The sequence below is a fragment of the Sturnira hondurensis genome, unplaced genomic scaffold (genome assembly GCF_014824575.4).
Source record: "Sturnira hondurensis isolate 20B ecotype Veracruz unplaced genomic scaffold, ASM1482457v3 Scaffold0001221, whole genome shotgun sequence".
In the NCBI taxonomy this organism is placed as follows: domain Eukaryota; kingdom Metazoa; phylum Chordata; class Mammalia; order Chiroptera; family Phyllostomidae; genus Sturnira; species Sturnira hondurensis.
This window is the reverse complement of record NW_028073852.1, coordinates 566,489-590,611: the sequence shown is the minus strand read 5'-3', so window position 1 is coordinate 590,611 and position 24,123 is coordinate 566,489. Positions and strand designations below refer to the sequence as shown.

The 24,123-nt window shown below is 61.8% G+C and overlaps 2 protein-coding genes across 11 annotated transcripts in view; one reads left to right on the top strand and one right to left on the bottom strand.

Annotated features, from left to right (window-relative positions):
• Positions 1–10,715, bottom strand: part of CCDC57 (coiled-coil domain containing 57) — a 53,976-nt gene extending 43,261 nt beyond the window's left edge. For 2 of the 3 annotated variants that reach the window (XM_037068424.1, XM_037068438.1), the window contains exons 1-3: positions 10,319–10,715; positions 6,139–6,553; positions 4,444–4,552 (exon numbers count right to left, since the gene is read on the bottom strand). In XM_037068424.1, coding sequence (XP_036924319.1) covers positions 4,444–4,552; positions 6,139–6,545 — 516 coding nt within the window. In that variant the 5' untranslated portion in view covers positions 6,546–6,553; positions 10,319–10,715. The remainder of the gene's footprint in view (positions 1–4,443; positions 4,553–6,138; positions 6,554–10,318) is intronic. The other variant, XM_037068430.1, reaches the window with a different exon arrangement.
• Positions 10,716–15,348: 4,633 nt separating this feature from the next.
• Positions 15,349–23,961, top strand: SLC16A3 (solute carrier family 16 member 3). Of its 8 annotated transcripts, none has more exons than XM_037063882.1 (7): positions 15,349–15,479; positions 20,520–20,634; positions 21,188–21,312; positions 21,414–21,667; positions 21,838–21,981; positions 22,255–23,007; positions 23,255–23,961. In XM_037063882.1, exons 4-7 carry the CDS (start codon positions 21,445–21,447, stop codon positions 23,515–23,517), a joined length of 1,383 nt encoding a protein of 460 aa, XP_036919777.1. In that variant the 5' UTR covers positions 15,349–15,479; positions 20,520–20,634; positions 21,188–21,312; positions 21,414–21,444; the 3' UTR covers positions 23,518–23,961. The 8 variants fall into 8 exon arrangements, with proteins under 8 accessions (XP_036919777.1, XP_036919751.1, XP_036919739.1 ...); XM_037063825.1 differs by lacking the exon at positions 15,349–15,479 and adding an exon at positions 16,071–16,179; XM_037063821.1 differs by lacking the exon at positions 15,349–15,479 and adding an exon at positions 16,071–16,179 and having other exon boundaries at positions 20,502–20,634.
• Positions 23,962–24,123: the final 162 nt, after the last annotated feature.

Sequence of the window (24,123 nt, the reverse complement as noted above, 5' to 3'; positions counted from 1 at the left end):
CACCTCAGTGCATGGCACGTCAACGTGTCCTCAGCACCTGTCTCTCCCACCTCCTCATTCCAGGTGTCCCCAGAACCTGCCTGCTTCTCAGGCCCCTCGGGCCCGTGCCCTGGCCCACAGCAGCCTCCTCGCTACCCCCAGCCCCAGCCCCACAGCCCGGCCCCAACCCAGTGGCAGATGGGCTCTTCTCGGGCCACATAGGCCATTTGGCTTTTTTCCATAAACTTAAAAGACACATTTTTCATTTTCACCAATAACTTGACTGACTTGGATATTTTGAGTATGTCAGCGATCTCCCACATAGTAGAATGTTGATTGTTCAAAATCAAATTCTCAATTAGATTGAGAGAAATTTCCAACTGTCAGCTTCAGCTGGTCCAGCTGGCCAAGCAGCATCGTCCAGCGCGAAACCTTACAAACCACATCCGACAGGACCGGTTCGTGGCAGCACCTTCTCCACACATGGAACAAAGCTTCCCTCTGCATTTCACTCCCACTGTTACCTTTCTTGAAATCATAAAGCAAATACGCCAAAAATGTTGCATATTTTCTTCCAATATTAAAATGGCCACAAAATTCACCAATTTTGGTATGCTTTTTTAAAAATATATTTTATTGATTATACCATTACAGTTGTTCTATTCCCCCCTTTCATTCCCCTCCACCCGCACACTCCCTCCCCCACCATTCTCCCCCCCTTAGTTTATAACCACATGTCTCAAGTTCTTTAGATTCTATATTCCCCCCACTATTCTTGCCCTCCCCCCTATCTATTTTCTACCTACCATCTATGCTATTTTCTGTGCCTTCTCCCCCCTTCTCCCCCTCCCTCTCCCCTGTTGCTAACCCTCCATGTGTTCTTCATTTCTATGGTTCCATTCCTGATCTAGCTGTCCTCTAGGTTTGCTCTTGTTTTAGGTGTGGTTGTTAATAACTGTGAGTTTGCTGTCCTTTCACTGTTCATATTTTTCATCTTCTTTTTCTTAGATAAGTCCCTTTAGCATTTCATATAATAAGGGCTTGGTGATGATGAACTCCTTGAACTTGACCTTATCTGAGAAGCACTTTATCTGTCCTTCCATTCTAAATGAAAGTTTTGCTGGATAAAGCAATCTTGGCTGTAGGTCTTTGGATTTCATGACTTGGAATACTTCTTTCCAGCCCCTTCTTGCCTGTAAGGTCTCTTTTGAGAAATCCGCTGACAGTCTGATGGGTACTCCTTTGTAGGTGACTGTTCCCTTATCTCTTGCTGCTTCTAGGATTCTCTCCTTCATTTTCATCTTGGCTAATGTAATTCTGATGTGCCTTGGTGTGTTCCTCCTTGGGTCCAACTTCTTTGGGACTCTCTGAGCTTCCTGGATTTCCTGGAAGTCCATTTCCTTTGCCAGACTGGGGAAGTTCTCCTTTATTATTTGCTCAAGTAAGTTTTCCACTCGTGGCTGTTTCTTTCCCCCTTCTGGTACCCCTATAATCCGGATGTTGGAACGTTTAAACATGTCCTGGAGGTTCCTAAGCCTCTCCTCATTTTTTTGAATTCTCATTTCTTCATTCCTTTCTAGTTGGATGTTTCGTTCTTCCTTCTGGTCCATTCCATTGATTTGAGTCCCAGTTTCCTTTCCATTGCTATTGGTTTCCTGAACATCTCCCTTCATTTCAATTAGTTTAGCCTTCATATGTTCCTCTAATTTGTGACTGTAATCTACCAGTTCTGTGAGCATCCTGATGACCAGTGTCTTGAACTGTGCATCTGAGAGGCTGGCTATTTCTTGGTGGCTTAGAGTTATTGGCTCTGGGGCTTTGAGTTCTTCTTGCACCATCTTTTGGCCTGTTCGTGCCTGTTCCGTAGCAGGATCAGAGCCCTAGGTGTTCACCAGAGCAGGGCAACTCAGTCGCTGGGTTGTGACGTTGTATGTGGGGGCGGGGTCAAAGAGGGACAATGGCGTCCCGTCTGCCGCCACAGCCACAGGTGCCGCAGCTGCGACGGTCACCGGGGCCCACGCGTTTCGTCCCACTGTACTCGAGTGTGCCTCCTGCCGTCAGCCCTCGCCCCCTGGGGCCTGCGTGATCCGTCTCACTGTGCGCGAATGTGCGACTGTGGTCAGTCTGCCCCACAACCTGACTGGGTCCGGGCCACTTGCACGCCCAGGTCGGGGGATCCTTCCTGCCAGACCCTGCTCCGCTGCTGGCTCTGCCCCTCTTACCGTCCCCGTTGAATGGTTAGTTGTGGTAGGACTTCCGTGTAATTCAATTTTCTGTCCTTTGGCTGTGTCTTTGTTCTCTAAACCTTTGTTGTATTCAAACTTGGTTGTGGGAGAAGGCACAGTGTTTCCACCTATGCCTCCATCTTGGCAAAAGTCTCCTGGTATGCTTTTTTAAATGCACACTGATATGACAGCTGTCACAATACAATCTAACAAAGTAGTTTTTTAAAAAGATTTCATTTACTTATCTTTAGAGGGGAAGGGAAGGAGAGAGGGAGAGAAATATCAATGTATGGTTGCCTCTCATGCGCCCCCTGCTGGGAACTGGCCTGCAACACAGGCATGTGCCGTGACTGGGAATCGAACCGCAATCGTCTGGTTCACAGGCCCGTGCTCAATCCACTGAGCTACACCAGCCAGGGCCCAAAATTGTTTTGAATGAAGTTAAAGACAACTGGCACCACTACAGCCATCGTACAGAGAAAACCAAATGAAGGTCTTGGCTAGCCCAGGAGAGTCACAGCTGAGCTCACCGGGCATCTGCGCCAAGGCCAGAGCCGGTGCCCTTGCACCTGGCACAAAGCCCCTCCTGGCGAGAGCCTGTGAGCCGCTCCCCCAGAGCGCCCTGCACCCCCAACACTGGCGCCAAACTCCCTGGGCAAACGAGTGCCCGCAGCTCCCTCCCCCTCCTCACCCACAGACGCAGGCTCACCAGTCCCGTTTCCAGGACAGCATTCTGCCCACCCCGCCCGAGTCAAGAGGTCAGCCCCGCCCACCGTGTCCCGCAGGTGATGCCCTCTCAGGCAGGGCAGCGCTGTAGGAGGCCCTCTGTCCATCACCCCCGCTCTGCCCCAGGGGCCCTGACCCTAAGCCCGCCCAGCAGCACAGCCTGCAGTGGGCGGGCCATGCAGGCCCCTCGCCTCACATGGCCTTCTCAGGAGAGAGGCGTTCATCAGCAAGGAGTCCACTCTGCTTCCGAGTCGATAATGTGCACGAGACAGGGACCAGTCCACAGCTGGAGTGCAGGGCCAGCAGGGCAGGGCCCTGGAAAGGCCACATCCGGCACAGGCGTGCCTTGGACTGAACCCTCAGACAGACGCTCCCAGGCCCAGAGACCTGAGGCTCCGAGTGGGGGAGGGGCCTGCCCACCACCCGGGCTGACCTCTGCCTGGAGCCCCTGAAGCACCCTCTTCAGAAGTGACCTGGTGCATTTGAGGAAACCTCCTCGCTGTCAGAAAAGTCAGGACAGGTCTTTCCTCATCGCCCAGCCCAGCCCAGCCCAGCCCTACCCCGCTTGGTGCCCGAGGACGTGGGCTGGGCCCAGGTGTCAAACCTGCCACGGCAGGCAAAGAAAGGGCTCCGAGGGGGACTGTGAGCACCAGCAGGGCAGGACAGGCCACTGGTCCACTCCACGCCCCGTCAGCGGGTGTGGTGTGTGGAAGGGCACACTGCGCGGGGGCCGCGGGCCAGCAGAGCAGGCCTGTCCTTCCGGAGAGCGCTGACCCCACGCAGGACCACAGGGCTCTCCCCAACATGTGGGCGCTCACTCAGCATTGCTCCCAGAAGGATGGCCCGTGTGCGTGGGCTGTGGTGGCCTGCCCCCAAGGGGCAGGTGACAGTGGCTGAAAGTTGCCGTGCTGGGGACGTCTGGGACTCAGGTGGCAGCTCTGACACTTGCTGAGGGGACCCAGGTGGGCCACCTCATGCCTCTGCCCCACCTGTGCAGGTTGGAGCTGCACCTGCCTTGTGGGGAGCAGGAAAGTTCCCACGTCACGAGGGGCTTCAGGGAGGAGGCTCCTTAAACACCAGCCACGGCCACAGGGCTCGGCCCAGCGCAGCCTGGAAGGAGGCCCCATGGCACACAGGCTTGGCCATGGTGCGGCTGAGGCATTCGGAAGTCAGGCACAGTCACCGAAACTGAGGAGAGATTTCGGCGACAGGGCGAGGTGTCGCCTATCTGTTGGCAAACCTACAGTTAGGCTTACAGCTACTTCCTGTGCTTCTGACAGGAACACAGGCTCCCAGAGTGGGCCCTGCTCTTCCATGGCCACTGACAGCAGCCCTGCAGGCGCCGGCAGCCGCCGCGGAGGGGGGCCCGCAGGCTCCCCGCAGACTGCAGAGGGCCTGCCCTCCACCTCGAGTTGGCCCCAGGGACTCCTGGCAGCCGCAACAGCTGCCTCCCCGCCCCTCAGGCCCTGGGGACAGGGCAGCCTGCGCGGGGACCCGACGCTGCACGCCCCACCTGCCTCTGCAGTGCACGCTGGCCATCCAGCTCCTCGAGCCTCCTCTCCAATGTCCACTTCAGCTTCTCATACTGTTCCCGCTGCTGGTCCATCTCTCCGTTCTTGTCACTGCGCGGAGACAAGGGTGCTGAGCGTGACCCGGGCGGCGGTCCCCAGGAGGACGCGGTTGCTGGGCGAGCTTTAGAGGCGGGAGTGGGGCTTCGCTCAGCAGAGGTGGCTCAGTGGGAGCGGGGGCTGCGCGCACCCCCCACTGCTTGCTCCACCCAGATAGGTGACTTCCTGCAACAGAGCACGTGGAAGGGGGCAGAGCTGTAGGGGACCAGCTTGTTTCGGTCCGGCAAATGTCACTCAGCTCTGAACAGAAAACCTACAGAAGCGAAGTGGTGGGCAGGAGCCAGACCTTCAAACCGAGTTTTCCCGTGGGAATCGGGCCTAGAAAACGCATCTGGACTGTATGGCTCGCTCTTGCTAAAACTCCCTCACCCTGGTCTGAAACAACAAATGTGTGTTGTCTATCCTCAAGGTAATTTCCAAAGCCTGTGTGAATTTTCCCCAAGGACAGAGCTAATCAGCTCATCACCATTCCCCTCTGCATGTTATTTTCATTTCCTCGATCGTACCTAAAATGTAGATAATAATATTCTATGTAAGAGATAATAAATCTTTCTCTGGTGTAAGACCCGAGAAAAACAACAAAAGCCTGTCTAGGCCGGGGCCCTGGCGCTCCCCTCTGGAGGGGGTGGCTGTGCAGTCAGTCCCCTTCTTCCCCACAGGACTGCGGTCGCCTGTGCGTTCATACGTGTCGTCAGTCATGACAGGCAGACCCCACTGGCCGGAGTCCGCCACACACAGCCTTGTTGCAGGGCCTCCAGGGAGGCCAGGAAGATCTCTGCTCAGATACGACGGGAGGTCAGCAGACGCCGACACCAAGGGGACAGAGGCCGGCACCGCCCCACCATCAACACGCCCAGCCGGCAACGCAGGGCCCGTTCAGAAGGAAGGGGACCCTCAGCAGAGGGCCCGGCCGACGTCTGGGGGCCGACAAGAGTGAGAACCCCAGTCTCAACCGCAGAACGGGGATGACAGACGAAAGAACCGGGACTTGCGGACAGAACAACGGATACCACCTGACCAAAGAACAGAGGGAAGTGGGTGAAAAACACAGGCCAATGGAGCAGCGGGGACCTACGGGACAGCAACAAAAGTGCCAGTGTCCACGTCCCCAGGTCCCAGGGCACAAGGACGCAGAGGGTGAGATGGAAATGCATTGCAAGAAACTAATGGCTAAAAATGCCCCAAATGTGGCAAAAATAAGTGGGCCAAGGACCAGAGGAGACACTGCACAGAGTAATGTAATGCACCTTGAGGACGCTCTGAACACTCGGCGGGCGTGAGGAGTGGGATCCGAGGCCCTTGGGGGGAAGGGCGGCCACAGCAGCCTCGGGCCCTGCACGTGCACCAGCACCGTCTGCAGCGGTCCTGCTGATGGTGGCTGGTGGTCGAGGCCCGGCGGGCTCCGGGAGGAGCTGGCCTTGGTGGAAGGCCACAGCTCTATCCCGGGGCCCCAGGGAGGTGGTGTGGGGTGTGGACACCTCTTCCATGGGCCTGCTGCCTGGCTTTGGGCCCGTCCGAGTCAGGTGCCCGCTGACAGGGATGTAGGTGGGCGCATGGGGAAGGGGCAGGTGTGTTCCCACCTGTGGACCCGCTGCAGCGCCAGGCGGTGCTCCTGCTCCTTCCGCTGCTGCTGCTGCTGCAGGTCCTCCAGCTGCTGGGCCTCCCTGGCCAGCGCCTGCCGCAGCCTGGCTGCCTCAACCTTGAGCTCGCTTACCTCGGCCTGCCGGGCCTCCTCTAGCCTTCGGGCCTGGGCGAAGGCGGCGTCATAGCGCTCCAGCTCGCGATCCCGCTCCTCCAATACCTGCAGGTTGTAGAGGAAGTCCTCCTGCAGGCACCGCAGCCTGCGCTGGGCCTCCTCCAGCTGGCCACGCGCCTCATGCAGCGCCGCCTCCTGCAGCTGGGAGTGCTGGGCCTGCAGCGCCCTCCACTCCTCCTCCTTGCGAGCCAGCAGCTCGCTCAGGGTCTGCTCCGAGGGAGGTGGTGGCATCGCAGCAGCTGCAGTGAGAGGGGATGGCTCTGTCAGGGACTCTCGCTGTCCCCGCACAAGGTCCCCGGGGAGCCTCGCTGACACTGGCTACTGTCACCACCGAAGGCAGCAGGGGCTCCGGGTCAGCTCCCCCCTGTCTGGTCACACCTGGTGCTGCAGTGCAAGAGGCTCCCTGAGGGGCCAGGCTGCAAGGGTCCTGAGGGGCATACACGTGAGTGACATGCATGGGACACACGGCACAAGGGACACGCCTGTCGAAGGCGAGACGCCACACACACAGGAAGTAACGCACATGAGTGACACCTGTCGTAGGCAACACACATGCAGCAAGTGTCGGGCCAGGGCCCTGTGCTGGTGCCAGGCTCTCTGAGAAACCAAGGCCAGGCCAGGCCAGCCACGAGGGTCAGGGACAGCCCAGGCATAGGACAAGGAGGTGGCGCTCTGGCCTCCACGGGTGGCTGTCACATCATGAGTGGGAGGGGACATCAAAGTCAAAGAGGCACCACAGGCCACCCAACCTGCACACCTGACAGTGCCATCAGTCACACCCCTGTCTGGCCGACCACAACCTGGAGCCGCTTGTGTCGGAATGGACATCTGAGAGCCCCGCGTCACCCTGACCCCGTGCCTGCAGGCGCAGACCCCACAGTGCACACAGAGGGACCACGGCAAAGGCCTAGGGTCGGACACGAAGCACCTCTGAGCAAGCGTTCTAGACACGTCAGCTGGGGCAGACCCCGGAGCAGGCGCCTGTGCACCTGCTGCCTGGAAGGACTGGCTCTGGATGCCGCCCCCTCGACCACTGGGGTCTGCCCTGCGTGCCCGACGCAGCAGACCCCACGCCTGCCCCAGCGGGCAGTGTGGCCTCACTGCTGCTGCATGAATCCACGCTGCGAGCTTAATTCACAAAATGCTCACGCAAGGCTGAGGGACGCTCAGGGGCTTTGCTGGCAGTGGAACCCGCACCAGCACCCCCGGATGCACGACAGAGGCAGCTTGAGCTGTGCTCGAAGCACATCATCGAAAGAGGGCTGAGGGACACAGACCATGGGCCTGTGACTTCCTCCTCCCCACCCTTCACGGGTGGCCAGACCCCACACACCGCCACCTGTCAAACCGGAAGGAAGAGCGGCGCAGACGGACGGACGCCAGTCCCTTCCCTGGCACTGGCTGGGTTATGGGCACCACGCAGGGAGGGCAGGCAGTGCTTTTTTGTTTCCACTGACACCTGCCGAACTCCCTCCCCACACGAGTAAGCATATAAGAAATCAAATGCAAGAGGAGAATGCTCCTGCAGCTACTCGCTCAGACCCACCGACTGTCAGAAGCATGCGGCTGTTTCCCATACCAAAACCTCACGCCCGTGACTCTGAAAGCAACAAACACACTGACTCAGTCCACGCGACATAACCACACTGAAGCCAATTCCACTGGACAGCGTTTTGACTGTGCGTTCTGAGGATAAAGCCAAAACAACTGTGTGCAAACATCAATACTCCAGCTAGGTCTGCTTTTCACAGAAACAGGGAGTGGTGGTTCTGACGTGCCTTTATGCGTGGTCCAGGACTTTATGCGTGGTCCAGGACTTTATGCGTGGTCCAGACTTTATGCGTGGTCCAGGACTGAGCAAACGCATCCATCATCTGAGGCAGTGGGGCCAGACCCAGCGAGAAGGGTGCAGAGCAAGGCTGGGGTGATGGACAGGAGCCGCAGGCACCAGCCTGACCCCCTTCCGAGTGCAGGCCCAGGCACAGAGGGGCGGAGACCGACACTGGGGGGCTGGTGTATGCAGGTGTGATTCCCATCTCTGTCTGTGGAGAAAGCCAAAAGCAGTGATGTTCTGGCCACAATGATCAGTGGCCAGAGCTTGATTTCTTTCACTGGTTTAAGGATTGTACTTATTTATTTATAGAGAGGAGAAGGGAGAAAGAGAGGGAGAGAAACATCAATGTGTGGTTGCCTCTTGGGCGCCCCCTACTGGGGAACTGGCCAGCAACCCAGGCATGTGCCCTGACTGGGAATCGAACTGGTGACCCTCTGGTTCGCAGTCCACTGAGCCACACCAAACAGGGCCAGACCTTGATTTCTAAGCACCACCTTCTACAGCAGAAGCACCAGCACTCCTGAGAGAAGCAACTGAGTCCAGGCTCAGTCACAAGAAGCACAAGATGAGCCTGGGGCGGCGCCCGGAGCCAGAGGGAAAGGGAGTGGTCAGAACAGCGGGACATGCAAACAGCACGCAGAAGCCAGCTTGAAGGGGAGCCTGATGCCTGAATCTGGACAGGCAGAGGAACAGAATAAATGGCGGCAATGGATTATAACCCCTGGGATTAAGAAAAAACTGTCAATACCAACATAACTCACAGAATAAATAGAAAAATGAGGAGAAAGATTTTTTTATAATAGAAATACTACTAATAAATGTCGAAGAAATAACAGTAATGGGGAAAAAAATCACCATTTGGCAAGTATGACACATCTGTGTCAGAAAACACTCATTTGTGGACTGGACACTAAGGTTAGCAACAAGCAGCGTGGCCACAAACAGGAGACTTAGTCTCCAGACCTCTCCCCACGAGGTACTTACTATTCACAAAGGGAAAAATGACGAACTCTGACGGAGACCCTGACCCTAACCCTGGGAGACACCACGCAGGCCATGTGACCAGTCAGTGACGGCACAAAGTGACATGGTCTGCCCACTGCTGAGACGCATGGAGAAGAACACAATTTCACTGTTCAGGTTTTCTTACCAAAAGTGCATACCTTGACATTATTAACCTCGATGAGCAGTCAGATAAATCCAAACTGAGGAGGAGTCTACAAAGTAGCTGACTCTAAAAGTCATAGCCAAACAGCGAATTATTAACCTCGATGAGCAGTCAGATAAATCCAAACTGAGGAGGAGTCTACAAAGTAGCTGACTCTAAAAGTCAAAGCCAAACCGCGAATTGTCCGGGACTGAAGGAGAGGAAAGAAAGCAAGGGTGGTCGTGGGCTGGACCCTGGGCGGTAAAGTGGCCTGTGCAGTACGTGGACAAATCCCGTCCTCGGGATCCTGGTTTTGAGATCGGGACAGGCGGTTGTGCTGCCCATCGCTACCAGAGCCACTCGGTAGAGACCAGGATTGGACCTTTACTGCCGCCTTATTTGGATGCGGATCTGAGAAGGCAGCGGGATACGGACTCTAGAGCCTTTCTTACCTTCTCAAGTCGATCTTTTTTTTGAGAAGAAAAGGGCAGGTAAGGGGTTTGTTTGGAAAAACAGATTGAGCAGAGCCAGTTCTCCTAGTATTTCTGTATCTGCTGATCTTAGCTCTTTATCTGCATCAGAGGCAGTCCCTCCCTGGGACACACTGAGTTGGGTGCATCCCCAGGGCTTGCCTTCGCCGGGGGCACAAGGTTGGCTTGTCACCTCCTGGAGTCTCTTGGTGGTGCCTCCAGGGCCCGTAACAACAGCCTTTCACATGCATTTGTCACCCAAGGCTATGACTTAGGTGGCCTCATGCACGACTCAGGCTACAGCCTTGGGTTCCCAAGTCCCCTGTCCGTTTGCGTTGGTTAGCCTGCCAAACCAACTGTGCTCCTGCAGGTGGTCGGGGGATCTCGGCAAAAGAAACGGGGCAAATCCCTGTACTGCCTCTGACACTTTTAAGTAAGTCCCAAATAATCTCTCAACCACCGTCCTGCGACAGACTGCCTGAGCAGGAACCTGTCCTCTCTGGCAGCCTCGCCTGTGGGCGCTGCAGGGAAGAGAGGGTTCAGCCGCACAAACCTGGAGCCGGCGCGCGTCTGCAGGGGACTCCCCGCGGGGATCCTGGCGGCCCGCCTGGCTCTGGGTGCCCACACACCGCGGACTGCAAAGTCTCGAGTTTCTCCGAGTTTTTCCCGAAAAGCGACGAGAGGCCGCGAGCGAAGGACCCTCCCGCGTCCCAGGCCTCGCGCGCGCCCTCGTCTCAGGCAGAGCGCGGGGCTCCAAACAATCTCCGCTCCGGTCGCATTGCCATAGCGACACAAGTCCGTCCGCGGCGGTCCGGGCGAGCGCGGTGCAACGCTCAGGTTCCGCCGGTGGGGAACGTGAGCGGGTCTCCAGGTTCCTACCTCCCTGTCTGGCCCCTCCCGGCGGGTTCGCGGGCGCCGGGGGGAACATGGGGCACGCTGCCGACCCGACTCCGAGCGGGGCCAGCCGAGCGCGGAGGACCGCGGACCTTCGGGGGTGGCGGGGTGGGCTGGAGGGCCTCAGGTGTCTCCAGGACCCGAACTCCTGGAGCGCGCCCGTCTTGAACCCAGAGGGTGGACCTGAGCCGCGGCCGGGCCCCCAGGGGCCCCGGGGTCACTGCGCAGGACGCGAGGCTGCACCTGGGCGGGTGGGGCTGTAGGGGGCGGTGTGCGTCCCTCGGGTAGTGACAGGGCGCGGGTGGGCAGGTCTCCGGGCTTGGGTGCTGTTGAAAGGTTTGGTTTGTGAGACTTGGTCCGCCGTGAGCGCTTACAGCCTGTGCGCTTTTGTGCACGTGTTCGATCACGCGTTACAAAGAGAAACAAAAGCACCTTCGCAGGCAGTTTCTGGGTAGGGACACCGGTCACCAGCATGTGAGCGTCCTCTGGAGCTGAGAGGGACACAGTTGCCCCAAGTGAAGACAAAACGTGTGCTCAATCCGCCTGGCGGTGGCACTGGTGGAGGTGGCCCCGCCAGGAGGTGGAGCTCTAAGCGGAGACCGGCACAGAAGCCCCTCCCGTGCGTCTGTTTTCTCCACCCTCAAGGCTTGGGTGCTGCCCAGGGCTGGTCCCTAAGTTGGTTGTGCCAGTGCTGGACAAACGTCCCAATACGGTTAACCCTCAGAAAGGCTCTGCCGTTCTCTCCAGGCTCTGCTGTGGAGGCAGCTTCTGGAGCGGGGTCCAGGAGGTGTTAAATATCAGGCAGATCAATAAGCCAGGCTGCGTGGGAAGTGGAAGGTGTCCGGGTCTTCCAAGGGTCCAGTGAGAGATGTCTGTACAGTGGGCACCAAGCGGGCAGGCGTTTGGCCATGTGGACGCCCCCTCAGGTGTCTTTAAAGGGGGCTGGCGTCCACCTTCTTTGCCATCCTGCCCACCGCGTAGGAGACAGCCAGTGAGTGGAAGGTGACTGGGCCTGGGGGTGCCCTGGTGGGGCTCACAGGGACCCACCTCACAGGTGGGGCCCACGATGTCTACCTCTGCATGAGAAGGAAACCAAGAGGGAAGCCAAGAGCCTGTGAGGCCCTGGGCAACCCTGCACACCTCCTGGTTTCACACACCCCATGTGGAAGCCTACCCTTGAGCCAGAGTCACTGTGAGGACAAGGGATGGACTAGGGCTGTCAGCTGCCCCCAGGAGGTGTCCCGCCCCTACGAGCCCCTGGGCGGCCCCTCGGGGAGCAGTGGGTGCCGAGTCATGGGGAGGAAGGGCTGCGGTTGGCACAGGAAGGTCGTGCAAGGTCTCGCTCGAGCTCTGCATGGGCTAGAAGAGATGTGCAGAGCCTGGCATGTAGCCAAGCCCACTCCCACTGCCCCATGAAGCCTGGCTGCCATCCTCCACCTGGCCTGGGGAAGAGATGCCCATCCTCCGCCCTGGGGCAGGGGTTGGGAGGCTTCAAGCTGAGATCGGGGGGCATGTGGGGAGCTACAGCTCCAGGTCCCACTCTCCAGGTGGGTGGGCCTGTGTGAGGGGAGATGGGGGAAGCGCTGGGAACTGCAGGGGAGGGCCAGCAGAGGAGCCCTGGAGGCCAGAGACAGCCACAGGGAGGAGGTGAGCCCCATCCGGCTGCAGGTCTGAGTGAGGCCCGAGAAGTGGCCACTGCGTTTGAGGCCTGGGGCCTGAGGCCTCGAAAGGAGTGTGGAGCAGTGTATTTTTGCCAGGCGGCCCCTGGGCTAGGCCCCAACTGAGGAGGGTCTGTGAGTGAGGTGTCGAGCTCAGCCAGCCTCCACAGCTGTCCCCAACCTGTGACAGGTGCCAAACCTCACCTGGTCAGCAGGTACCGTTGGGCGGCCCTCAGACCCTGGACAGGCCACTGCCAGCAGAGATCGTGCAGCCACCAGCTCTGTCCCGGGCTCCCGCTCGGGAGACTGTGGATGCTGGGCACCAGGCCCAGCCACGGGAGGGCCACACCCCACACCACAGTGGAGCTTCTGGTGCCAGCCTTTCTCGTACAGCATCCTGTGTCCTTGCCTGGCCACCCCACAGCTTCTTAGTGACACCTCACTCAGCCCAGACCCGGGGGCAGACATCCCCGGATGAGGTGGACAGCTGCCCCCAAGCTATGGAGTGTTACTTTCCTGTGCCTGTGGGACACAGGGTTGGGACAGGCCTGTGGGCAGCAGCAGAGCAGGGCGGGGGGCCTCCAGGAGGAGGGGAGGGAGCAGCAGGCAGTGGGACCCTCCCACAGAGGCCAGAGGGGCAGCTTGGGCATAGGCAGCAAACAGGGAGGTGAGGGCATCCAGTCTGAGGGAAAAACCGAGTGAAGGGTTCCACCGATTCCTGTTTCCCCGTGTCCCAGCCCTGTTCCCAGGGCCTAGCTGGGCAGGGGGAGCCCTGAGGACCCCCAACCCCACCCATAGCTCAGGATGGGATGGGGCAGTGGAACAAGGAGGAAAAGTGCCCTGGGCGCTGGACCCAAAGGGCCTGGGGACGGGGGCAGCCCCAATGCAAAGGGCCATTTCCTGTCCAGCCCCCAGCCCCTGGCAGAGGTGGGACTCCAATGGCCCCACAGAGCAGCCTACACTCGAGGCACCTCATGCCTTCCGTGCCGGGGAGAGCTGCTCCCCCAGCCCCCGACGGGCCTGCCGCTGCTCCATGCCCATTGCTAGGGCCTCCTGCTTGAGGCTCAAGTGCAGTGGGTGGCAAGGCGCAGAGGCAGGGCTACGCTGCCCCGGGAGTGGGAAGGGGAGACCCAGGGCAGCCTCCGGCCCCACAAGGAGGCCCCTGCCTGGCACCACCCACTCTGGCTTCAACGTGGGAGCAGGCTGACCACACGGACTTACCCTTGTTAGGTAGGCTGGGACAGCTGGATGTCTACATTCGGAAGGAAGTCCCTCGTCCCCCACACCACATACGGAAACCCCTCCAAATGGGTCAACCTCGACACAAGAGCTAAGACTACAAAACTCTCAGGAGAAACACAGGGGCAAGTCTTCCGAAACACTCGGTCACTAGACAGGGGAGCAAAAACACAGCTTCCCAAGAAAGAAAGATAAAGCTTTTGTGCATCGAAGCTCATAGGAGAGAGTGAAATGCTAACCCAGGAGGTGGGAGCAAATACCTGCAAACCACTCATCTGAGAAGGGTCCGGAACACGTCCTCATGACACTCAGTGGAAAGGCGCGAACTGACGTTTCTCCAGGGGGGACACGCCGAGGGCCCGCAGCCCGTGAGAGGGCGCTCCAGGTCATCAGTCCTCAAGACACTGGAGTCGAATCCATGAGTGTGGCTTTAAGAAGAGGGGAGAGCAGCCCCGTGGTCTGGATGTGGAGGGGCTGGGTCCCCGCTGCGGGCCAGTTCCCGTGCTGCAGCCACTCCTGGCTCATTCCCCAAGACGGACGGACGAGGACAGGTCCCCACAGAAGCTCGACAGGGATGTGTGCGTGCAGCACATCGCTCATGACAGCTGAGAGGTGGAAAGGACCTCAGCGCCCACCAACAGATGAGTGGGGTCCGTCCACACAGCAAAGTGTCCGTCATTTGGCCATAACAGGAATGACCTGATAAAGGCTGCAACATGGATGAACCGTGGAAACGCCTGCCGAGTGAAAGCAGCCCGTTACAAAAGGTCGCGTGCCGTGTGGCTCCTGCCACAGGGACAGGCCAAGAACAGGCAGAGGATGGGGCTAAGGGGAGTGACTCGTTAATGAGCAAGACGCCTGGACCCCCAGCCCCTCTCATCAGTCACGGCTAACAGCCACCTGGGCTGAGAGCCCGGGTGAAGACCGGCTCTGACAACTATGCACCAGGTCCCTAAGGAGAGCGGGGTCTCTCCTGAGCCTGGGCCCCTGGAGCCCCAGGGCAGGGGTGGTGGCTGGGCAGGAGTGTCTGCCCCATGACTCAGCTGTCTTCACTGACCCTGCTGGGCCTGCCCTGACCCTGTCCATGGGGTGGCAGCAGCCTGCTGGGCAAACCACAAGCCTGGCGTCCAGTGGGGGCTTGAAGACTGGGTTCTGTGCGGCTCCATCAGGCCCTGGGAGGTGCCCTGGAGCCCGGGACCTGGCCCCTCACCTCCCAGGGTTCTGTGGGTTTCCAGTGTCATTTTCGGAACTCCTCCATCCCCGCACACAAGCAGAACGCTCCAGGCAGAAGGCGGAGAACACTCCGAGCCTCGGCCAACCTGGGAGGGTGGTTGGGGACAGCCCTGGGGGCCCCTGGAGCACATGGGCCTGTGGCCATGACTTCCCACGCCTGGAACCAAGGGCCTGGAAAGGAGATTAGGGGAGGGGGTCTCAGCGTCCAAAATAAAGAGCAGGGGCCTCAGTGGACTCGGCATCTCAGAAGAGGTGGTCACATGGTGGACTCTGGACCAGGAGGCCAATTCTGCCCCTCTTGGCGTGTGGGGTGCGGGCCCCCCAGGCCCCTGGAGAGGTTATCCTCCACTGAAGCCCCCACCCCGCTCTGGACCTGCTGGGATCTTTGTGATAACGCCGAGTGGACAGCGCCCGTCTGCCGCAGCCGGGGCCCTTGTGCCACTCCAGGTTGCTTAGGTGGAAAGTGTACCTATTGCCTCATCTCCAGTGCCGCCCCCCACCCCCCCCCCGCCCCAACCGGCGGAAAGTCGCACTGCCTGGCGCCTCCTCAAACCTTAGTTCTTTCCAGTGGCAGAGGAGACAAGTGGAGTTTGAGCACCTAGCCCCCTACCGGCAGAATCACCCCTCCCCCAAGGGCGACGGTTTGCGGAAGGACGGACGTCTCCCACTCCCCGCACGTCCGCGTTCTGGGTATGTGAGGGGAAGGCAAGCGGCTTTATCCGGCTTCGCAGAGCTCCCAGCCACACGGGGGGAAACGGAAGTTCAGAGGGGGTGCCGCCTCACCCAAGATCACTTAGGCAGCGCAGGGCCCGCCCCTCGAGCCCCAGCCCCAGCCCCAACCCAGGCCCCGGAGGAAGCGCAGGTTTGGATGGGGGTGCAGACCCCAGGCGGGGCTGGAGAGGGAGGCCGGAGACGGGAAACCCACGGGGTCCGCAAACACTGCTCGACGAGAGCGGCTGGTGGATGCCTTCGGCCCCGGGATTGGGGGACGAGAGAGATCCCTGCCCGGGAGGGAGGTCCCGGGATGGCCAGAGTTGGAAGCCAGCGCGCACCGAAGCCGGTAGATGGAGGGGCGGGAGGCGGCCGAGCGCCCGGCAGCCTGACCCAGGGCTCGGAGGGCGCGGGACCAGTCGGATCGGGCTAGGAGCCACGTCTACCGGCTAGGCCCGCTCTTGGGTCGCCGGCCCGGTGGGAGCACGGCGACGCGCGGTCTGGGAGCAGGGTGCTCCCCTCCCTCGGCCGCGCAGGGTCCGGGCGGGGTGGCAGGGGCGGTGCCAGCGGCCGTGACGTGTATGGGGGACGTGCAGCGCGAGCGACCAGGGCACCTAGTCGCCCCCAGTGCGGGCCCAGCAGCCAGAGAGGGCAGAAGCGGACTGGCGAGTGGCCGCAGGTAGGCTCGGCTTGGATGCTCCGCAGCAGCCGGGGGTCAGGCCCCGGGACCTTCCAATCGGCCCGGGCACTGAGCCCGCGCTTTTGCTCCCCTTGCCCCTGCCTCTCCCGGTCCAAGGCGCGGAGGCTCCGAGGAGCCTCCCACCGCTCGGGGTCGCACCCTAGAGCTCCCCCAGAGCAGGCCGCGCCCCCTCCGCGCCCTCGGACCCAGGCCACCCCTGGTCAACTCCCTCTGCCTGGCGCAGCCACCCCTCCGTCGGGCAGCCCTCGGGGGCTGGGCTCCAGCCAGGAGGTGGCTGCGCCCGGTGGCCTGGCCAGGTCCTAGGTATAAATAGCTCAGCCTGCAGCATCCCAGGCCTTCAGGCTATATTTGGTGGGGTCCCCCCGCGGGGAGTGGGGAACATGGGGGCAGCTCTCCTCCTCATCTCCTTTCCCTCCTGGCCTCACCCTAAACTTATGCGGCCACCAGGAACTGGCCTGGGCCCCCTGGGTTCCCCTCACCCCCTCCCAGGCCCAGACCAGGTGAGGCCTCAGTGTAGTTATCTGCACAATGGGTTGGTAATGCATCTTCCTGGACAGTGGACCAGGCCAGTGACCAGCAAGCTTGTGAGTGGACGGGAAGTAGTTGGGCCACTGGGGGTGCTGGTGTCTGGGGGAGGAACAAAAGGGCAGGAGGGAGGGCCAGAGGGCCCTCCGTCCCAGAGGTGCCTGGGCCACAGAACGGCCGGCCGTGGCCAGGCGGTCTGAGTGAGGGTCAGGGGATGGTGGCTGTGCGCTCCCCCGTGCAACCCAAGCCTGTGGGACTCCACCAAAGCCCAGAGCAGGGGTGGAGGCTATGCAGTTGGGTTCCAGGGTGCCCCTGCCTCACTGCTAAGGCCCGAGGGGCTATGGGTGCTGAGAGGTTGGGCTGGGACCCGGGGCTCAGGCAGGGGGTTGAGGCCTTGCTCCTTGGTGGGAGGTCCGCCCCAAAGGGGCAATGAGGATTCTGGCAGCCGAGGCCAGGTGGGCGTGGAGCCTTCCTGCCCGGAAGTCTGTGGTGTGGACAGAGCCAGGGGTGGGCCCTGGGAGGCCTGGTCACAAGGCAGGCTCTGTAACGACCCCACGTGACCTCGGGCAGGGTCCGACACCAGGAGACGCCCTGGCTCCCACCGATTCCAGTCCGACACCTCAGCTGGAGGGGCAGCGAGCTGGAGGGGCAGCGAGGGGGGCTTTGGATGCCCCAGGACAGCTGGGAGGCAGTGTGAGTGGAGGGGGCCCTGGGGCTGGTGAGTGCGGAAGGGCCACGCAGAGCTGCCGGCCCACACGCGGCGCCTCGAGGGCAGGCCTGGGCACACTGGAGCACACCTGTATGGGGTTTGGGATGAGGAGCGGGGCGGACAGGGGCTAGGTCTCCTCAAGCGTTGCCTTGGTCCCCATCTGTGAAATGGGCCGTCAGGGGACTCCGTCCTGGAGATCCGCGTGTGGGCTGCCCAGGGGAGGGAGAGGAAGCCGGCCCACCCTGAGGGAGTCGAGGGATTGCGCGCTGCTGCGGGGATCGCTGACCCGGCAGCCCTCACGTCGTAGTGCGCGACCGCTAATACGGCACCTGGCAAAGGGGCGCCTACTCTAGGCATTACGGTGGCGGCTCCTCCCTCGGCGCATGGTCACGTCCCCCACGTCCCGCGGCCGGTGAGCGGTCCGGTGGAGCATCCTCCCTGCCTGAACCCCCGAGCCCAGCCCAGAGCTGCAGCCCCCGCGTCCAGCCTGTCTGCCCCAGTGCTGGGGAGGGGGAGGAGGGTGGAGGGCGCGCGAGGTAGCTCCGCTCCCGCTCCCCAGCCACCTCCCTCCCTCCACCCGCCCCCATCAGCCTTGCCAGAAGATGGGAGTCACTCTAGATCTTCAGGGGCACCAGGCACGCTGGGGGCACAGACCCTTGCCCAGTGTCCCCAGGAGAAGCGGCAGGCACACCCCCCACCCCCAGCTCACAGCTTTGCACGCTGGGATCCTGCCCCAAGCCAGGAGGGGCAGGGTCTTTGAGCCCGAGGCAGGCAAGGGTCCAGATGTGCTCTGGGCAGCAGAGAGGCCTCTTGCCTGCCGCCGCCCCCGCCGGCTCCAGGGGACTTGGGGCTGCTCCCGGGGGCTCAGGTGCTGCTGGCCTCTTGCTGAGGGAGGAGTCCAGAAGGAAGGCCGTTGCCCCTTTCCTGCCCAGGGCTGGGAGTGCTGGAGGACTGCCCGCCAGCCTCCCCAGAAGGCCACCTAGCTAGCGCCGGGACAGGCTGCAGGCTCCAGGGCTGGAGCCGCCACACCAAACCCAGGGGACGTGGCCTTTCCTGGGGGCTGATGGGCCAGACACAGGACCCGAGACACCGGGTGAGGGGACTGTGGTACAGAGTGGGCCTCAGAGGGCACATGCCAGGGCCAATGACTGCAGGGGTGTGGCTAGGCACTGTCCACACCAAGATGCAGTTCAAAGCCTGGGTGAATATCAGCGGGGGAGCGACGCCTGGGGGTGGGGAGTAGGGGTGATGCCAGAGGAGGCCAGGCCCTCAGGGCTTCATGGCCAGGCAAGTTGGGGGTTGGCTCAGGGGCTGGGAGCCTGGCTTGGGAGGAAGGGTGGATCCTCAGATGTGTGACTGCTGAACAGGCCCCTCCCAGGGGCCCTGGGACCTCTGCCCCTTGGCCTTTCCCATTCGGCTTCCAGCAGTCTGGGGGATCAGCTTTCTAAGGCTCAGAGGGCGGGTTATTTCTGGGCTGGGGACATGGTTTGCGTGCTTCCCTGGGAGGGTAAATGTCACAAAAGGCCAGCCAGGCACCGTGTACCCACTCCTGCGCTGGCACTGCCTTTCTAAGCACCGCATGAGGGTCCCCAGTGCCCCCTAAGGGGGTTGCTCCTCCCATCCCTGGTCCAGACTGGGCAGCGGCAGGGTTCCCCTGGGCCTCAGCAGGCCCCTCTGTCCCTTATCCAGCAGGTTCGACCCCTGCCTCCACCCCCCATCCCCGCCCCATATACACACTGCCCTGCTGGACAGAATCCCTTTGCCCCAAACTAGAACCACTCCCCCATCCTGCTCTCCCACCCCTTTCCATGCACCCCCCCCCNCATCCTGCTCTCCCACCCCTTTCCATGCCCCCCCCCCCCCCCATCGCAAATCACAACCTCCCAGGGAAACCTCACTAAGGAGCAGCTGGTGTGGGGGATGGGGCAGGGCCATTCCATTGCTAACCGAAGGCCGGGCAGGCTGGAGGGATGGTTAGCTGGGTAAAGCAGTCTGAAGAGCCTGGGCGGGGAGCCATGCAGGGCAGCCACTTGGCCCACACAGGTCCTGAGACATGCTGTCCCCTCCTGGTGTCTGGGCCTCCTCAAACTTCCAGCAGCTAGTTCAGGGGATGCCCCACTCCCACAGGCAGCCACCCCGTCTCCTGCAGATCCTGAGAGCCTCCAGGGAGTTCCAGGCCCTTGAAAGCTGGCCAGAGAGGGGCCCGGTGGCCGGTGCGGTGGGCAGAGCTTGGAGGGAGGCCATGGCTTACTTTGTGACATTGGGTACCCAGAGGGGGCTGTCGTTCCTGATGGCTGTTTTGGACACATGCCCCTCCTTGGCACTACTTGACCACGAGCCCGGGGTCTGGGGCGCCCCTGCTTTCTGCCTTAAACAGCGTTCCCCCCGCCACAATGTGTTCCTAAGACATACCTATTTTCTAGTATGTTTCCTTTAAAATGACCCTGTGACCTCCAGACTTGCGCCCCTTGGTGCCGACCAGCGTGTTTGGCCCGCACGCCGACCCTGAGCTCGGAGGGCCCGAGCGCCGAGGTCCCCCGTGTGCCACAGGTACGTGCGCTGACCACCTAGGACCTGTGCCGGGCCACAGACCTGTGGACGAGTTGGCAGGAGGACGTACCCCCGTGGGGCCCTGTGCTGTTCCCGGACACGGGCACAGCCCCTGCCTTGGGAACAACCCCCATCTGGCTTCCTGTCGTCTGGGAGCCTCCCAAGTGCCCAGAGCACTGAGGTCTGGAAGCCCCTCTCGGGTTTCCCAGTACTGGCACCCGTGGCACTGGCCCGGACCTCCAACGCTGGTGCCCGTGCACAGCCGCTACTGCTTAGAGGCACATCATAGGGAGGCCCTTGCAAAGCGTCCCCCCAACACCCACCAAATCAGAGCCCCCTGGAAAGCACCGCCCCTGTGGTGTGGCCAGGACGCTGGGCAGGGGACTGTGGCAGGCCAAGGAGGGAAGGTGCCAAAGTGCAGCCAGGACAGACTGGCAGCTGGGGGCAGGTGGGCTGATGGGAACGGATGTCAAGAGGGGCTTGGGCCTCGGAGCAGGTGGGAGTGTTTATGCCACAGGAGTGGGTGTTCCCACAGAGGGCTGGTTCACCGCGTTTGGCCAGCGGGGAGGACTCAGCTGCTGCGACTGCCCTCCTTCCCCACGCCTGCAGCCAGCAGCAGACTCGCCTTGGAGAAGCTCCTATCCGGCAAGGTGGGGGGCAAGGCCACCAGGCTGATCTGGGGCTGCATCTTTGGTGCCAGGACCGGCTGGAGGGGCGGTCAGGGGGCGAAGGGGTGGGTGGGCCTCCAGCTGGAAGTCTGGCCCCAGGTTCCAAGTTACGAGGTCCCAAAGGAGCCAAGCGTCTGGGCAGTAAGAGGGCCACTGGCTCGGGACCACTGCAGGGTTGGGGCACAAGACAGGCCACCTGGTGGCTGGAGGGGAGCCCCTCCCTGCCCACCCTGAGCTTCCCACATCATCAAATCCTGCAGCAGACAGGCATCTGGGTCTGGCCCCTGCTACCCGCCCAGCCCTTGGCCTCTCCCTTCTCCCCAGAGGAGCAGGGGCCTGTGCATCGCAGTGGGTGGGGTCCTCCTGCCTGGGTAGAGGGCACAGGGCCTGTCCTCAGTCCCCACCTGCCTGCTCAATGGCACTACCGTCTGGCCCCAGCCCCAGTCCCCAGGTGGCAGGATTTCCCAGATGGGGCCCCAGGTCCCTTCCCTCTGGGATGCCAGCCCACCCTGTGGGCCCTGTGGCATCACCCCAGGGCAGGAGGCCTGAGGTCTGCCTCCAAGCAGTAAAACCTGCGACTCAGCTGAGCCCAGGAGAGCCGCTGCCCTTCAGAGCTGGCTGTGTGGGAGCTGCCTGGTGGGGGTGGTGGGCCAAGTGCAGGTGAGGGCCCGAGGCAGGCTGCCAGCCCTCACAGATGTCTGTCCCCACACCACTGGTGGACGACCACCTGACGGCCCAGTGAGCCTGGCTTTCTTTCTCAGGGACCCGGAGCCAGGAACCAGCCCTCCTGCCATGGGAGGGGCTGTGGTGGACGAAGGCCCCACCGGTGCCACGGCCCCTGACGGGGGCTGGGGCTGGGCCGTGCTCGTGGGCTGCTTTGTCATCACGGGCTTTTCCTACGCCTTCCCCAAGGCGGTCAGCGTCTTCTTCAAAGAGCTCATGCACGAATTTGGCATCGGCTACAGCGACACGGCCTGGATCTCATCCATCCTGCTCGCCATGCTGTACGGCACAGGTGAGGGCCACCTCGTGGGTCGCCAGCCAGCCCTGCCTGGGGCCCGTCCCAACAGCTGTGCCTGCCCGGCCATGAGGCCCAGAGAACCAGGCAGGCGGCTGGTCCTCACACCTGCAGACACCAGCACGGTGTCTGGCTGGACCCGCTCTCTTAGTCGCTGTCCCCCCCAGGCCCACTCTGTAGCGTGTGTGTGAATCGCTTTGGCTGCCGGCCAGTCATGCTGGTGGGTGGCCTGCTGGCATCCCTGGGCATGGTGGCTGCATCCTTCTGCAAGAGTGTCATTCAGCTGTACTTCACCACGGGAGTCCTTACAGGTGAGCGGGGCAGGGTGGAGCAGGGTGCTGGGGGCCCATCTGTGCCTAGCGGCCCGTTGACCATGGCTCAGGCCCACAGAGAAGCCCGGTCACCTAGACCCCAGGGTGCCAGCTTGGCCTGTGTCCCCTCTTCTGCCCTCCCTCCTGGCACACCCATCAGGGACAGGGCCCTGCGCACACTGGGTCTCCTCACAGCAGGCCGAGCCTGTGCTGGGGACAGAGGGGGTGGGGCAGGGGCACAGCCAGCCCCTCACCTGCCGCCCCCCCATCCAGGCTTGGGCTTGGCGCTCAACTTCCAGCCCTCACTCATTATGCTCAACCGGTACTTTAACAAGCGGCGCCCCCTGGCCAACGGGCTGGCGGCGGCGGGCAGCCCCGTGTTCCTGTGCGCGCTGTCCCCACTGGGCCAGCTGCTGCAGGACCGCTTCGGCTGGCGGGGCGGCTTCCTCATCCTGGGCGGCCTGCTCCTCAACTGCTGCGTGTGCGCCGCGCTCATGCGGCCCCTGGAGGCAGCCAGCGTGGGGCCCGGGCCCCGGAAGCCGCCCCGGAGGCTGCTGGACCTGAGCGTCTTCAGGGACCGTGGCTTCCAGGTCTACGCGGCGGCTGCCTCTGTCATGGTGCTGGGGCTCTTTGTGCCGCCTGTGTTCGTGGTGAGCTACGCCAAGGACCTGGGTGTGCCAGACACTCAGGCTGCCGCCTTGCTGACTGTCCTGGGCTTTGTCGACATCTTCGCCCGGCCCACTGCCGGCTTCATCACAGGGCTCCCCAGGGTGCGGCCCTACTCTGTCTACCTCTTCAGCTTCTCTATGTTCTTCAACGCCGTCACCGACCTCACGGGCTCCACAGCCAGCAACTATAGCGGCCTGGTGGTCTTCTGCATCTTCTTTGGCATCTCCTACGGCATGGTGGGGGCCCTGCAGTTCGAGGTGCTCATGGCCATTGTGGGCACCCACAAGTTCTCCAGTGCCATCGGCCTCGTGCTGCTGCTGGAGGCCATCGCCGTGCTCATCGGACCCCCGTCTGGAGGTGAGGCTGCAGCAAGCAGGCGCCCGGGCCAGACCCCCAGTCCCAGCACCTGCCCACCCCAGGGAGGGGGATGCACTGTGGGGTGGCTGTTAGTGGGAGGAACCCCCACCCCGGCCCGGCATAGCCAGGCCACCACGTCCTCTGGCACACAGCCAGCAGGTGTCAGGGAGGACCTGCCCGGTCCACTGTGGGGGGGGGGGGGGAGCTCCCGGGAGCTGGGCTGAGCTGACGCACCGCTGCTCTGCAGGCAGACTCCTGGACGCCACGCGTGTGTACCAGTTCGTGTTCCTTCTGGCGGGGGCCGAGGTGCTGGCCGCCTCCCTGCTGCTGCTGCTGGGCAACGTCTGCATTAGGAGGCGGCCGGGGGGCGCCGCCGAGGAGGAGGAGGAGAGCCACAAGCCCCCCGTGGACGACAGGGATGGTGTGGACTCGAGGGAGGTGGAGCAGTTCCTGAAGGCCGAGCCCGAGAAAGCGGGAGAGACGGCTCACAGCCCGGAGACGAGCGTCTGAGCTGGTGCGGCCGGGGTGCTGGGACAGAGCCGAGGCCTCGGGGCTTGTATTTATTTCACAGACAGGACGGGCTCGGGCGGGCCCCGGCTCCCCACCGTGGATCATCGCCCATCACTGTTTTTCGGGGCAGGTGGTGGATGGGAACCGCGTCATTCCAAAGCAGATCTGTGGTGAAGTCAAGCTCGAGGTTACAAGCCGTCTGCACCAGACACCCAGCCTGCTGAGCAGCCCGGTGCCCACAGCTGGGCTCAAGGACCTAGAAACCCGGCCTCAGAGACATTCTTCAGGGGTGGGGCCTGCACAGCCCTGCATTGGGCTTGCCCTGGGCCTGCCTCCCACCCCACCCCTTGGGGCCCCCCACCCCGCCTGTCCAGTGTCTGGGGGCACAGCTCCCCCCTCCGCCTCTGGAGGGTCTGGAATAAACCTGCGTGTCAGGGCAGCTGAGTCTGGCGTAAGGGAGGGTCCGGTCTACCCTTCACCCCAGATCTTCCTGGGCAAACACCACAGTGGGTCTGGCCTGTCAGCGTGTTGGCTGAGTGCTGGGGGTGAAGGCCCTTCAGGCAGGCAGCCGGGATCCCCGAGAAGGGGTGTGTTCAAAGGAAGTTT

Excerpts from the sequence above, each read along its gene's own strand:
- SLC16A3 (XM_037063821.1), top strand. The coding sequence starts at position 16,082 with ATGGGGGACGTGCAGCGCGAGCGACCAGGGCACCTAGTCGCCCCCAGT. Across the intron at positions 21,668-21,837 it reads CGCCATGCTGTACGGCACAG|GCCCACTCTGTAGCGTGTGT; the intron begins GTGAGGGCCACC and ends TGTCCCCCCCAG. Across the intron at positions 21,982-22,254 it reads CACCACGGGAGTCCTTACAG|GCTTGGGCTTGGCGCTCAAC; the intron begins GTGAGCGGGGCA and ends CCCCCCATCCAG.